Source organism: Marasmius oreades, chromosome 4 (genome assembly GCF_018924745.1).
Source record: "Marasmius oreades isolate 03SP1 chromosome 4, whole genome shotgun sequence".
NCBI lineage: Eukaryota > Fungi > Basidiomycota > Agaricomycetes > Agaricales > Marasmiaceae > Marasmius > Marasmius oreades.
In genome coordinates, this window is record NC_057326.1 from 3,333,351 (window position 1) to 3,346,661 (window position 13,311).

At 48.4% G+C, this 13,311-nt stretch overlaps 5 protein-coding genes across 5 annotated transcripts; 2 read left to right on the top strand and 3 right to left on the bottom strand.

Moving 5' to 3' along the window:
* Positions 1–534: 534 nt before the first annotated feature.
* E1B28_007876 (uncharacterized protein) lies at positions 535–994 on the top strand (the record flags this gene model as incomplete). The annotated part of the gene is made up of 3 exons (XM_043152656.1): positions 535–788; positions 853–896; positions 954–994. The coding sequence occupies 3 exons, from the start codon at positions 535–537 to the stop codon at positions 992–994; spliced, it is 339 nt and encodes a 112-aa protein (XP_043010742.1).
* A 422-nt stretch (positions 995–1,416) lies between these two features.
* Positions 1,417–3,698, bottom strand: E1B28_007877 (uncharacterized protein; the record flags this gene model as incomplete). The annotated part of the gene is made up of 11 exons (XM_043152657.1): positions 1,417–1,780; positions 1,838–1,927; positions 1,979–2,080; positions 2,145–2,296; positions 2,356–2,533; positions 2,597–2,671; positions 2,731–2,754; positions 2,817–3,048; positions 3,112–3,189; positions 3,246–3,585; positions 3,642–3,698. 11 exons carry the CDS (start codon positions 3,696–3,698, stop codon positions 1,417–1,419), a joined length of 1,692 nt encoding a protein of 563 aa, XP_043010743.1.
* A 901-nt stretch (positions 3,699–4,599) lies between these two features.
* Positions 4,600–5,379, bottom strand: E1B28_007878 (uncharacterized protein; the record flags this gene model as incomplete). The annotated part of the gene is made up of 2 exons (XM_043152658.1): positions 4,600–5,266; positions 5,324–5,379. 2 exons carry the CDS (start codon positions 5,377–5,379, stop codon positions 4,600–4,602), a joined length of 723 nt encoding a protein of 240 aa, XP_043010744.1.
* Positions 5,380–5,953: 574 nt separating this feature from the next.
* On the top strand, positions 5,954–8,048 carry E1B28_007879 (uncharacterized protein). The gene is made up of 13 exons (XM_043152659.1): positions 5,954–6,255; positions 6,321–6,503; positions 6,560–6,728; positions 6,788–6,819; positions 6,890–6,988; positions 7,048–7,094; positions 7,150–7,174; positions 7,233–7,392; positions 7,457–7,485; positions 7,543–7,651; positions 7,722–7,793; positions 7,851–7,907; positions 7,962–8,048. Exons 1-13 carry the CDS (start codon positions 6,205–6,207, stop codon positions 8,000–8,002), a joined length of 1,074 nt encoding a protein of 357 aa, XP_043010745.1. The 5' UTR covers positions 5,954–6,204; the 3' UTR covers positions 8,003–8,048.
* A 310-nt stretch (positions 8,049–8,358) lies between these two features.
* E1B28_007880 (uncharacterized protein) lies at positions 8,359–12,294 on the bottom strand. Its single transcript, XM_043152660.1, has 4 exons — positions 10,981–12,294; positions 8,771–10,930; positions 8,501–8,717; positions 8,359–8,445 (listed from the first exon to the last, which is right to left on the bottom strand). The coding sequence occupies exons 1-4, from the start codon at positions 12,266–12,268 to the stop codon at positions 8,367–8,369; spliced, it is 3,744 nt and encodes a 1,247-aa protein (XP_043010746.1). The 5' UTR covers positions 12,269–12,294; the 3' UTR covers positions 8,359–8,366.
* Positions 12,295–13,311: the final 1,017 nt, after the last annotated feature.

The window sequence follows — 13,311 nt, forward strand, 5'->3', positions numbered from 1 at the left end:
TTGTTGAAGCTGTGCGGTCCCAGTAAAAGTTCTTTCTGAGTTAAGAAGACGAGGATGACCTGATGTCTGTTTGTATTCTGAGTCTTCAGAATCTACCTTACTCAAGCTCTTTGTCCAGGATCGGATAACATTCTGCGGGGAGATACAGCGTCCGGATTTGGCATTCACGTCTCTCAAGATTCCATTCAGATTTTGGTGATCCGGCGAACGTGAGTGTTTTCCGCAACTCAAAATGAAACTGAAATTCCGAGGCCTTGTCCAGCCACCTGCGTCACGGCCCACGCACCGGTCCACAGTCTCAATAATGACACCGTGCAATGATTCTAGGTACGCTCCCAAACCACTCCACTCCACTCCACTTCGACATCAGATCAATAGATTTCATTCTTCGACATTGGTCCTGAATTTGAAGAACAACCCCAACTGGGGTCAGAAATCAGAGCCAGGAAACGTATAAAAGCCACCGCTAAACGATATTCTATTTCTCACTCGAACACTCTAAATCGTCTGTTCAAGTACTACACCTCTCTCACCATGTTATTCAACAAAGTCATCACTCTCTCTGCCCTCACTACCCTTGCTGCCGCCACAGCCATCCCACGCACCGATGGTGGTGGAGGTGATAGTGGTACCGTTTGTTGCGAACAGGTCCAATCGGCATCGACCGTCGAATCGGGACCTTTGGGACCGCTTTTGGCCCTGCTCGGGATCGTCCTGGGCCCCCTCGACGGCCTCGTCGGCCTCAACTGCAGTCCTATCACCGTCATTGGAGGCAATAATGGTGCATGGTTAGTTCACCCGCCAGCTCCCCACTTGACGACACCATTTACTGACGATAACCTCTTCCTTTAGCTCTACTGGAACTACCGCAGTCAATTGCGCCGACAATAGCCATGGTAAAAACAGTTGTTCTCACCCACTTGACTGCTTACTGATGTATCCTCCATCTTTAGGAACTCTCATTAGCATTGGATGTGTTCCCGTTATCGTCTAAACATCTGCTGATTGAATGGAGGCGCTAAGACCGTGATTAGGTTCATGGTTGAGTCGGATATACAGTTGTATACGGAAATCTGTAGTTGAAAAGCTTAATTTAATGAATCTGTTTATGCTTGCCTTTAACATAAGTATTCCAAGAGCGCAAGAGCCCTGAAGCTTGAGCCTGGTAATCTCATGCACGCTTGGAAAATTTCTTCAAGGGTCATTATCTAAATTCTGGCACAAGTAAGTTCAGCAAGGGAAAACCGGCCTGAGCTAGTAAATCAACATTGGATCGAGAAGTAGGGAATGGGTTCTCAAACAGAGCACCATCGACGCCTCGGATATTTGATGAGTAAAGTGCTCATTCCGGTAACCCATTCAATAAATGATTATTATCAATGTTAGCAGGGATCATTATCATATGAAATACAACTTCTAAGTGTGATTGAACCCTTCCCTCCTACGCAACAAAACAGGCATCACACCCTTCTTAAACACAAAACAATCCTCCAACTTTTCCTCCCACTCATCCTCGTGCCACCCATCCGCCGTATCGAAATCCATATCGAAACGCTGCACCAACGTTGCAATAACACACCGGAGTTCCAGTTGCGCTACCGACTTCCCAACACAGCCCATAGGGCCAACAGAGAAAGGAATGAACGCCTCTCTGTTCATTTCGACGTTTTTATCAAGCCATCGGTCAGGCCAGAATCGTTCAGGATCGGGGCTGAAGTATCTTGGATCTCGGTGGATAACGTAGGCAGGGATGTTGACTGGTGTGTCCTCCGGAATAAATCTGTGAAGAGACTTTTAGTGCTTATAGATCTTGGGATATCCGACATTCCAAACTTACACTGATGCTACAGCCTTTCCGCCCGTACCTCGCTCTGGAGAACGTTGAAGGCCTGTGGGGACGGCAGGATATAACCGGAGTGCTTCGTTTCTGTGTGAGGTCGTATTAGACAAAGGATGTTAGCGAAAGTCGGGAACTGACATGACTGCATTCAAGAAAGGCATGTTCACTAATTCCGCCATGTTTTCGTAAGGAGTCTTCCCATCTTTTATAGGGAATACCTCGTCGATTTCATCACGAAGCCTAGACCGGAGATGACTGTCAACCACTGACTCCGAGCTTGAACGGTGAAGGAAGAAACACAGACCTGAAGAAGATAGACTTATCGCGCACGAGATGGTGAATTGCGCAACTCAGCGTGGTGGCAGTTGTATCTGACCCAGCCACGACGGCCAATATTGCCTCGTTGGCGTAAGTTTCAAAGTCTGGTGGTTTCGGATTCGCGCTATTTTCATCCAACTGAATTTCAAGTTGTAGTTGGTTCTGAAAGAGGGGGTTCAAATCAAGGACCAACCCACCAGGTAAGTGCTGATATCCTCTCCCATCAGTGCCGAACCGCGCTTCTGTCGATCAGTCGCTGTCCGAATGATAAAATCTTCCAGCTTTATGGAAGCAGAGCCCAGGGTGGAACCCAAGCCAGGTATACTGAACAGAAGGTCAAAGAACCAAGGTACGTGTTGGGTCATGGCGAATAATCTATTGGAAAGAGATGTCAGTTCCACAGAATTGAATGGAGTAAGAATCGAGAGCTTCTCGCACATCATGCCGTCTTCCATAATCTTCCAGAGACCTTGCGCGTCACCGTTTCGCATTAATTCGAACCCTGCACCGAAGCTATGTAAATTGTAAACAACCGTGATTATAGTTCCATGTCGAATAGAATCGAGACTCACGCCATGTCTCCCATGAAATCGTACCTGGGGTGCGGAGAATCGGAGTCAGTATTCTACCTGTTTCCCGGCTCCAAGCTGTGACTCACGCAAAAAAGGATAACCACTTGGCTAGATCGACGCTCCTCTTTTTGTCTGCTTCATCATCGAGACTCTCCAGTAGTTGGTGTAGTCTTGCCCTCATGATGGGCTCGTACGCCTTGATCCTGGAGGTAGAGAATGCTTTATTCCACGGTTTTCGTCTTTTCATGTGTTCCGTCGTGTCTCGTATGCCAATATGCGCAGTACCCTTCGAATGAGGCATTCTCCTTCCGTCCCAGACTGTCGAAAAGAGGACACATGCTCAATTTCTCGTTGGGTGCAAAGTTGATAATGATCGCTTACGGTTTCCTTTCCCGAGTCCATCACTTCCAAGGACAGGTTGGACTGCATTAACATCACAGATTGATAGTTCATTCGGCCCTGGTTGAATCGTGAACAAGTGCCCACCTAGAAGAAGACAAAATGAACACGCTCACCCGTTCTAACAACAGGTCCATAATGACGATGTAGCTCCAAGTACTTGACATGAAGTTTCCCAGTAGAAGCCTGGTACACGCCCCAAAACTTGGTGCACTTGGCTAGCAGAGGGCCAGGATGCCGCGCCAGGGGATGAAAAGACGATAACCGATAGAGCACGATGGAGATTAACAAAGACGCATAACACGTTGTGTAGCCCACAAGCAACGCCCAGAACCACGACCATCGCTCAAAGTGAGACAGAAGGAAGTAGGAAGGAAGGATGGGAGTTATGAGGGTAAGGCGTTTGAGAGGTTGAAGGTGAGTTTTCTCCAGCTTTCGGAATAAAAGATGTAGACTCTGATCGCGGCCCGTTAGTGAGGGCAGTTCAATCAAGGTTTCATATCAGAACTCACCAGACCACAGAAGACGGAAAACAGTATTCCATCTGTCAAGGAAGCAGAGCTCACCATTTTAAAAGTCGAGATGGTCAATGAGATAGTTAATGGCGTCCATGCTCGCTTTATAAATCCCTTCAGCGCGAATTCCTGTACACTCGGGTCGTAGCCTTGACCACGCCGAGTTCAGCTGGGTCAAACAGGCTAGAAAAATTTCACCTGGCTCAGCCTTTGCATCGGAACCAGAATTGCTCCGCATCTGAATGGGGCCTGATATGGTAAGAGCGGCGTTGGTGGGTTAGTAGGAGCGGGACGCCAGGCCCGGGCCGTTCCCGACATGAACGAACCGAAAATGCCCGTACAACCAGGTCTTTGCTCATCATACACATAGCTATCATTGGTATTTCACATCAATACCGCAGACCTCAAAAAAGCAAGGAATGCACGACGTGCAGGAAGATCAGAAGATGGGAGAAAAAATCAGCAGTAAATGATACAGGGATTGGGTGGAAAATACAGAGTTTGGCAAATGGTGCATGGTTGCCTCGGCTCTCTGGCACAGTTCTTGACTTCGTGAGCCACTTACCCGCTCCATCCCTTCATCGACTCCCGATAATAGCTCGGGGATGGCATTCGTAGACTTTTGTCGTTTCCGCTGCGAAAATAACATCATCACGGCGGAGACGTCGAGCCGAGGGCAAGACTGATACGTTTGCGAATACCAGGAGTTTTTTAGGTGCGCCCCCCCGGATCTCGAGTATACTGTCTCTTGGATTGTCTGGATTGAAAGAATGCGCGTGGAAGCGGGAGCAGCTCGTAACCGTGTTTGTGCTGAGGGTGGTGAAGTTCAGAAAGCCGTCTTGTCTTGGAGATTCGATTAGGAGAGTCGGATATGTGGCCTTCAAGGGTTCAGCGTCAACGTTCAATAGGCGTTGTGGCAGTGGTGTTATCACGATAAGTTGTAGCTTGCTTGTCTTCAGAGTGGAAGATCGAGGCTCTCATCGGAGAAAGGACGTACTTCAGGTTCCGCGAACCGAATTCGACGCTGAGTCTTAACTTTGGTTGTGGTAGCGTTGGCGTTACTCTTACTCGTTCCAAGGAGAATCCGCTTGTTCGCATAGTCGATGGTCCTCGTAGTCTTATCATTGCCTTTCCTTCGAAAATATGCGTCAAACACCTTCCCATGCTCACCCGATCCGTTCTCTTTGGACTGTTTAGACTTGGGCGTAAACTCCTTCTTTTTGAACTTCAGTCCAGTCAGGTTATTCTTCACTCTCGTCTTCCATTCTTCCTTTTGAACATCTCTCTTCAACTTGGGCACGGTGTCCCCATCAAAAACAGGGCCATGGATCGAAGCAGCTGACGCGTTCTGGTACTGGTGCGGTGTTGCGCCTGTTCTCTTTGGGATTTTAGGAAGGAGATGGGCAATGGGTGCGAGGTCTGGTCTCCACTCAGAGCCGGATGGTGGCGCGATCGGGCGTTGTTTCCCCGAATGGACGTAGGTCAGGATGGTTCGTGTATCGGCGCGACTATGCACTACTAACCTTTCGCGCTTTCGGGTCTGATCTACAGTTTTGCATAGCTGAAAGGATGATAGCAAAGTTGGGGTAATAAGGGGCGTGTAAAAGTGGGAAAAGGAGATCCTTTTAACTGTTGAGACTCGAACAATAGGGTTGCGAATTGGGGCTTTGTTGAGTCACTGTCCGTGACGGGGTAAGTTGAGACTAGTCATCGGAGCCAATGCTTTGGCCAGCATGACCCCTGGTGGAAGTCTCCATGGACGACGAAAGCGGTCCAAGAAAAATGGTCCTTATTGCACAGTGCACACTACCTCGAGAAAAGATAAATTGAGGGACGAGACTGGCAAAAGACGCGCGAAATCTAACACGTGACAAATTTATTGCAACATTATAGTGAATCTACATAGTGGATGACTTCCCGTAAGGATGTGCAAATAATCTCCTTTCAAATAAAAGTTTTGATGTAAATTGGAAATTGGGAAATTGTCGAATTATTTGCAGATGCCTCCCGCAATGCTGGAAATTTGCATAAAGTGCTCGGATTTATCACACGTGTGGTAGCTCGCCAAGGGCGTAAGCGCGGACAAACTTCCATATCTGGGCTGGAAATCATGTGGACTCACCTCGCTTAACGAAATATTGCAGCAAAAACAGTTTAGAAAGGGGTCGCTAGGCCTTTCTAAATTCAAGAATTTAGAACATGCCCTGATGTTCAGATTCTGGTATTTGTTGCCAGGTATCACTCGCTTAACATATCTCCGATGATTTTCAGCGTTATTTGCAACGATATTTACAAATAATCCTTACGGGAAGTCATCCAGTACATTTGCGTTACGACTACCTCAGCCGCACTGTACGGACACAAAAAGCGAAAACCTCCTTATATTACCTCTACATTGGGTGGAAGGACAAATCAATCGATATCAATCGATTACAATAATGACCAACAAAGCAACCAGAGCCGTAGGCAATGTGTGGCCGAAATGCCCAAGCTGCCCGAACGCAAATCTGTTCACAGCCAAACAGGGTTCTCTGCCCAAACTTACCGCTAGACTCTCATTATGGCTGTCACCGACAGCATTCTCGAGATTGGCTACGACCTACTTGACAAGGTGAGCTCCAAATGTGGTCTCGAAACTTGAAAAATCAAAATTGACTTCTAACCCACTTCTGCAAGGGTCTGATTCCCGACTTCATCCTGCGACGCGCCATTCGCGCCGTAATCCGTCACCGCCTACGAAAAATTGATCATGGATCATTGGAAGCTAATCATGCCGTAAAAATGGACTGGATAGCTGGAGTGAAGGCCAGAAAGACGATTGCGGATGTACCAGAGAAGGCCAATGAGCAGCATTATGAGGTTAACCAGCTCGGATTTATTCAGTCGCCTTAGGCTCAAAGTCCTCTCTTCTTTAGGTTTCGACAGATTTTATTCTCTCTACTTTGGGACCCCATGCGAAATATTCGTCTTGTCTGTATCCAACTGGAAAAGAAACCTTGGAGGAGGCGGAGATTCTCATGTTGGAAAGCTATTGTGAGAAGGCTCAGTTAGAAGATGGATTAGACATCTTGGATCTAGGATGTGGTGCGCTCGTTCGTGTTAGGATATGTTCTCCAGGTGTCCGCTGAATCACGTTCACTTAGGATGGGGCAGCTTATCTCTTTACCTTGCACAGGTAAGTGCAATCTCAACGAATTTACACCGTTTCATTGAAATTTGAATCTAATTGATATCGTCTCTTTGAGAAATACCCAAACTCGCGAATCGTCGGTTTGTCTAACTCGACCACGCAGAAGGCACATATAGATGCGACAGCGAAATCTCGTGGTTTCACCAATTTAGAGGTAACTCCATTGGATTCGATGAGACTAATAAGCACTGATGTATAGGACCCCACGCTTAGATCATAACTGCAGATGTGAACACTCACGAATTTGACGAAACGAGGCGGTATGTAATCCTCCGTGCACCACCGTGCTGTTCTGACTTGCTCTCCCAACCCCAGTTTCGACCGGATCATATCAATCGGGGTGACTTCTATAAGCATATGTCTAATAATGTTTCTGAAAATCCGTTTGAATCCTCAAGATGTTCGAACACATGAGAAACTACCAAGTCCTTCTCAGGAAGATATCGACTTGGCTCAAGTCCCAAGAATCCTTGCTCTTCATCGATATCTTCTGCCACGTCACAACACCGTACTATTACGAAGAAGGGGACGGATGGATGACGAAGAACTTTTTTTCGGGTCAGTTATTTTTCGTTACAAAGGTATGATACCGTAAACGGTAAATGAACTGGATTCTCCTTAGGTGGAACAATGCCATCCCTCGATATGTTCGTGCGTATCCTCCGTCGCATTTGAGTGGCAAGACCCATCTGCTGATATCGATAGCAGGCGTACTTTCAAGACGATCTTACACTCATCAAAAGCTGGTACCTATCCGGCGTGAACTACTCAAGAACACTCGAGGATTGGTTGAAGATTCAGGACAAGAACGGGAAAGGTCAGGATCAAACCTTGGTCAGACCCATGTGAGAATCTTTGAGTTCAAAACACCCTCTACAACTAGCTAGTCTCGAAGAACTTCGAAATGACGCGAAAAAGAAAGGAAATGATCCCGTTGAAGCGGAGAAAACCTTTTATCGGTAGGTAACCCGTGTCTTTCCCCGGTGGCTCGTCAACGAACCTGTCTCCTCCCTTAGATTCAGAGTCTTTTACATGGCATGTTCCGAGTTGTTCAGGACGAACGGAGGCCAAGAGTATGTATAATTTCATCTGCATTATCTCCCGAGCTGACTTACTCTCTTCTCCAGATGGGGGGTCGGTCATTATCTGTTTCGTCCGAAAGTGGTGACCAAGGAAAGGGAAAGAAATTCTATACAAATAGGGAAAAGAACTGATACATGATTGTTCCTCGTTTCCGAGTCGTGCGATAGCAATGAGACGTAGTCGTAAACATCTTTCAAAAAAAACTACTTGAAAGCCGTAAGTAAAAGAAAATATCCAGAAAAAGATAGTGAGTAGTATGTACAGGAAAATTCAACCTATGTGCAGCAACTAGTAATAAGGAGACTAAAAACGTATTCAAAAAATAGGAGTGCTACACCCGAAGCACTCGCCGCATGAGATCATCGAAATAGATAACAGACAGCCAAAGAGGAAGAGAGAATTCAAATAGCATTAAGTTACTCATCGTTTTTCACCGTGAGCGTCACAACTCATAATTCGCCTTTCACAGGAAGAGTAACCTTCACCAGTCTCGCATTTGATGGATCCTCAACGTGATCCAAGTCAAGCCTATCAAATCAGAAGAGTCAGATCCCTGTATGCAACTTCAAAACAGACGGCTCACTCTTTCAGACGATCGAGCACCGCTGCCTTCATCGCAGTCACTTTCGCCTTGGCAGTTTTGCCTGTTGGAGCCTTTGGAAACGTAATGTTCAACTCCTGGTCGCCCCTCTCTAAAAGTGACACAATTTGCCTATCCAATCGGTCTACAGCAGGCAAAGGATTGTCCGTTGCGGCGAACTCAATCTCGGGTCTGACTTTCTCGGGCTTCTCCCCTGCGACTACATTTTTTATCAGTCAATCCGGAAGGGAAACAAGCTGAAGGAGGACAGACCAGAAAAAAGTACAATCTCCCTTCTCTTAACCAACTTCCTCTTCTCCTTCTCCAGTTGCTTGATAACCTCTCTCTTCACCTCTGCTAAAGGTGCTCCGTCTTGTCCGTCTTCTAAAGCAGACTCCATTTGTCTCGTAGCCTCGTCGATGTCCCTCTGCATCTGCTTGATCAGCACCTTGAGTTCAAGACCGCGAGCCAAGCGACGTCCAGAACCTTCAGGTAGTGGCTCGTCCACTTGCACGTCTTCTTCCTCTTCTTCCCCTGCCGGTTGATCAGGTACGACTGTAAAGTCGTCTGGATATAGAGTTGAAAATGATGGTGGTGGTGTCCCTTGTCGTGTCCCTTCACCACCTTTATCTTCACCCTCACCTTCAACACCCGCACCAGTGACACCACTCCGAGTCCCAGGAACCTCACTCTCCTCGTCCCTCTCCGAGATCCTGTCAGGCATGTTCGGTATAGGTCGAGAAGAAGTATTATTCGGCGGCTGTGTTTGTGTCTGTCGAGTCGGAATACCAACGTTGCTCTCAAGATTGATCAGATCCGACCCAGGACCGTTTTTCCTCATCGGACCCAGTCCAAACACACTAGCGATGGCCTGTGTGCCCGTGAGGGACGGTTCTCGGGTAAGAGGTGGTACCTCTGGCTTGTTTCCTTCTTTATGTTCTTTCTTCTCCTCCTGTACCGGTTCCCCTTGCTGCCCAGTCTCCTCCTGTACCTGTTGCACTTCCTCCTCCTCCTCCTCCTCAGAATCAGACGCAGTAATACCGATATTTGAGATGGAGTCATTTGGAGTGAGTACAGAAGAGAATGTGGACATGGCTTTCTTGGGTTTTGGAGGTTCTGTTTGGGTTTTGACGACGGATTGTTTTCCCCAACCCCAACCACCAAGACCACCACCACCGCCCCAGGCGGAAGGACTGCCCCACGCGGAAGGCACAGTCGAAGGAGCTTTGAAAGCGGGTGCTGTGGAGCCCAATTCGATATGAACGGGTACGGTGGGTTCGGGTTCGGGTTCAGGTTCAGTTTCGGTAGTCTTGGAAGGCGGGGCAAAAATGGGTTCGCGTTCGTCTCGTTCTTGAGGCGTGGCTGCTCGTGTCGGTGCTTTAGAAACAGCTTGCGAGGGTGCTTTGGATTCAACGTTGGACGGTGCACGGAACTGTGAATCTTCTGCTTCAGGAACTGGCGTGGCTGCTCGCGTTGGTACTTTCGAAGCAGCTTGGGAGGGTGCTTTGGATTGAACTTTGGGCGTGACACGAGATTGTGAATCTTCTGCGTCAGGGATGGGTGTGGCTACTCGTGTTGGTGCTTTAGAAGCAGCTTGTGAGGGTGCTTTGGATTGAACTTTGGACGGCGCACGGGATTGTGAATCTTCTACTTCAGGAGCCGGTGTGGGAAGTCTCGAAGGTGTTTTAGAAGCCGCTCTGGAGGCTACTTTGGATTGCACATGAGATTGAGAGTCGTCTGCAACTCTAGTGGTGGGTGCCTGAGATTGAGAATCTGCTTCTGCTCCAGGAGGTGTGGGTGCTTTCGAGGCTGCCCCAGAGGCCGCTCGTGAGTGTGTTCTGGATTGAGATTCGATTGTTCCGTCTTCCGGTGCTCTGGAAGCAGTGCGGGAGTGCACTCTAGAGGGTATGTGGGATTGAGATTCGTGATTTGTCCGAGCTTTCGATGCTACCTTGGATGATGCGTCGGGTTCGACTGGTGTGGGAACCTCCGAAGGAGTTTTCGACGCTGCCCTCGAGCCTACTTTGGACGGTGCATGGGACTGGGCATCGTCTACTTCGGGAGCAGGTGTTGGGGCTTTAGAGACCGAGCGTGATGGAGCTTTCGAGAGTGTATGAGATTCTGCCTCTGTTGGTGCTTTAGATGCCGCCTTGGATACCGCTTTTTTCGATGCGCGTGGTTGGGGGTCATCACCCGCATATGTTGGCGCTTTCGAGGCTGACATAGACGCGACTTTTGATGTTGCATCCTCCGCCTCATCGTCTGCAAGTGCTCTGGAAACCGACCGAGAATGTTGTTTTGACCTGATTTCTTCTTCGGCATCATCTGCTCCGAATTTCGACGTTCCTTTGCTGGATGCAGCCTTGTAGACAGCAACGGATGGCGCATTTGAAAAAACATCGTCTCTTTCCTTTACCTCGTATTTGTATGGTACTTGAGATTTGAATCAGCTCGGTTCTCTATATAGGCTGTTTGAAACTCACCCTCTTTTCTTTTCTCTTCAACTCTGTCCTTTGAAGGTACTGGAGGTGCCAGTTCTTTCTCTTTCTTCACATGCTCCCAGCCTCCGTCTTCATCGTCTCCATCCGGTATATCCGGAACCTGATCTGGAGGAGGTAAAGGGGTCTTGACAGGTGCCTCCACCTCGGCATCTGCAGGTGGCAGCGATATCGAGAGGTTCGTCGGCGTAGCACTTCTACGTTCCTGTTCCAATTCTTCAGTAATGTCTCTAACAGAATCGGGATCTGGCACTTCTGTTGGAGTAGACGAAGATCCGTCGTCATCTGAGGACCCATACAACTCGTCGGTGTCGAGTTCATCTGCTGGGGGTAGGTGTGTGAAATTGAATCCACTAGAGGTGCCTGCACCATCAACAGAAAAATTTGATTCTGATTCGGCCGAAGATGATGTTGGTAGTTGCTGTTGGGCTCTTTCTCTTTCTCTGGCACGAGCTGCCCGTAAGAGGCGACTTTGGGAGGGTGTTTGGGAAGGTCTGTAACGGCCAACGGTGGTATCACGGTCGGTTTCTGTTTCAGAATCACGGATAAAATGGCCCGGAAGACGCGTCGGCTTTTTCAGTGTTGTTGCTGGCGTAGGAGACGTGACCGAGACCGTCGGAATACGACGATGAGATGTCGGGGGCGGTACCTCAGCGGATGCGTTTGTGATAACTGTTGGGGTTGCAGTCGACGCAGAAACGACTGAATTCGTGTCAGAGACCACGGATGCTGACTCGGAAGTTCTTGGAGGAGAGAAGCGGACCGTCGGTGTACGCGGTCGTTTCGTCGACCACAGTCTTATCTTGAAACTGGGCATCGTGAGTGCCACCCTCGGCATTGACCTCGACATCAAGTAAAGATCCCTCCTGAACTGATCCCAAGTTCTCTTCATCCCAGTCTGATACCATATGCCGGGCGCAATATCCGCTAAAACCATCCCCATCCCCGTCCATATCAAAACCAACGCCAGTCGAACAACGTTTGCCGTCCATATATAATCCACAAACATGCGTACTCCATATGCAATGTACGGGTCGTAGGAATGGGGTAATTTTTGCATGAAATGGAGCGTGACGATGCCTTCCCATAATCCTATAATGACCGAGGAAATTTTTATCGAGTTGCGTCCAAAAAAATTGACCACGAAGCGAAGGCCGAGTCCAAAACCAATGGCGACTAGGCTGTCCATAGTGGATGCGGTACGAACATCGATTCCCAGTGAGGTCGAGTGGGAGGAAAAGTAGGAGGGCGTCAGAGTCACGACGCTCGACATTGTCTTATGACAATGATGTCGCTATCAACCGGGGTCACCTACTGGTCACCTTCTTTTGCCTCATGTCGCTTAGACCGTGTGAGAAACAACGTCCTCGCTACCCACCACGACGCACTGGCACTGGCACTGAGCTTGATGAATTGTCTTCTTGAGGTGTGTTCTTTTTTACATAAATGATAGAGCTGATTCAGGTCTTATCAGTCTCGATACGCTATACACGCTTCTCGAGGAAATCATCTCGTGCACAAGAACCGCCGCTGAAATCAGTATTTATTGCACACCTGACTCTTCTGTAGACATCTTACGGCAAGAATTACGGATGCATCGGTTGGCGCGTTCGTGACTCGTCTCAGTCGCCCCATCTCCAATAATCATCGGTTTAGGGGGTAATCTCTCTTTAGAGGTGGAGGGCGGAGGGAGTGAACTGAGGTGCGTCGATTTTTTTGTCGCCTTCCACGGTTGAATACTTGATGATGAGTGCCAGTCAAAATTTTAAATATGCATTCAAGAAACCGCCGCAACCCAGGGATAGACACATTGTAAGCTGACGACCATCCAACTAATTCCAGCTCATTGGATTACTTATCTCCCTTCAAAGATATCGCGGGCTCGGGCTGTCCGAAAGCTAAGACAAGAATACGGTCAGAAAATGAGTTAATTGTGATATAAGCCGAGACTCACCCGCTCTCAACTACCCGATGAAGGGCAGATTAACCGACTTAGTCCCAGGAGTGGCACAAAAGTTATTGTCCATTTTCGAACCACAAGTCGATAACTGGTTACAACTTCCCCCGCACCCACTACGGTCACAGAAACCAACGTTCGCGGTGGCCATTAAGCAATTGGTGCCCGGAACATCGATACACTGTGCAGAGCCTGTAATGACCTTGCAGTCTCCGCCGCAGACGTTTGCAGTCCGACTTGTGCAATGGACGACTGTGACCGAGCCCTGACGCTTGGTGAGACTAGAGCCTCCGTCAACGAATGTGACGTTGGCATCTGTGTTTTGGATCCAGTCGAGAAAGTCTTGATGGCTGACCTAG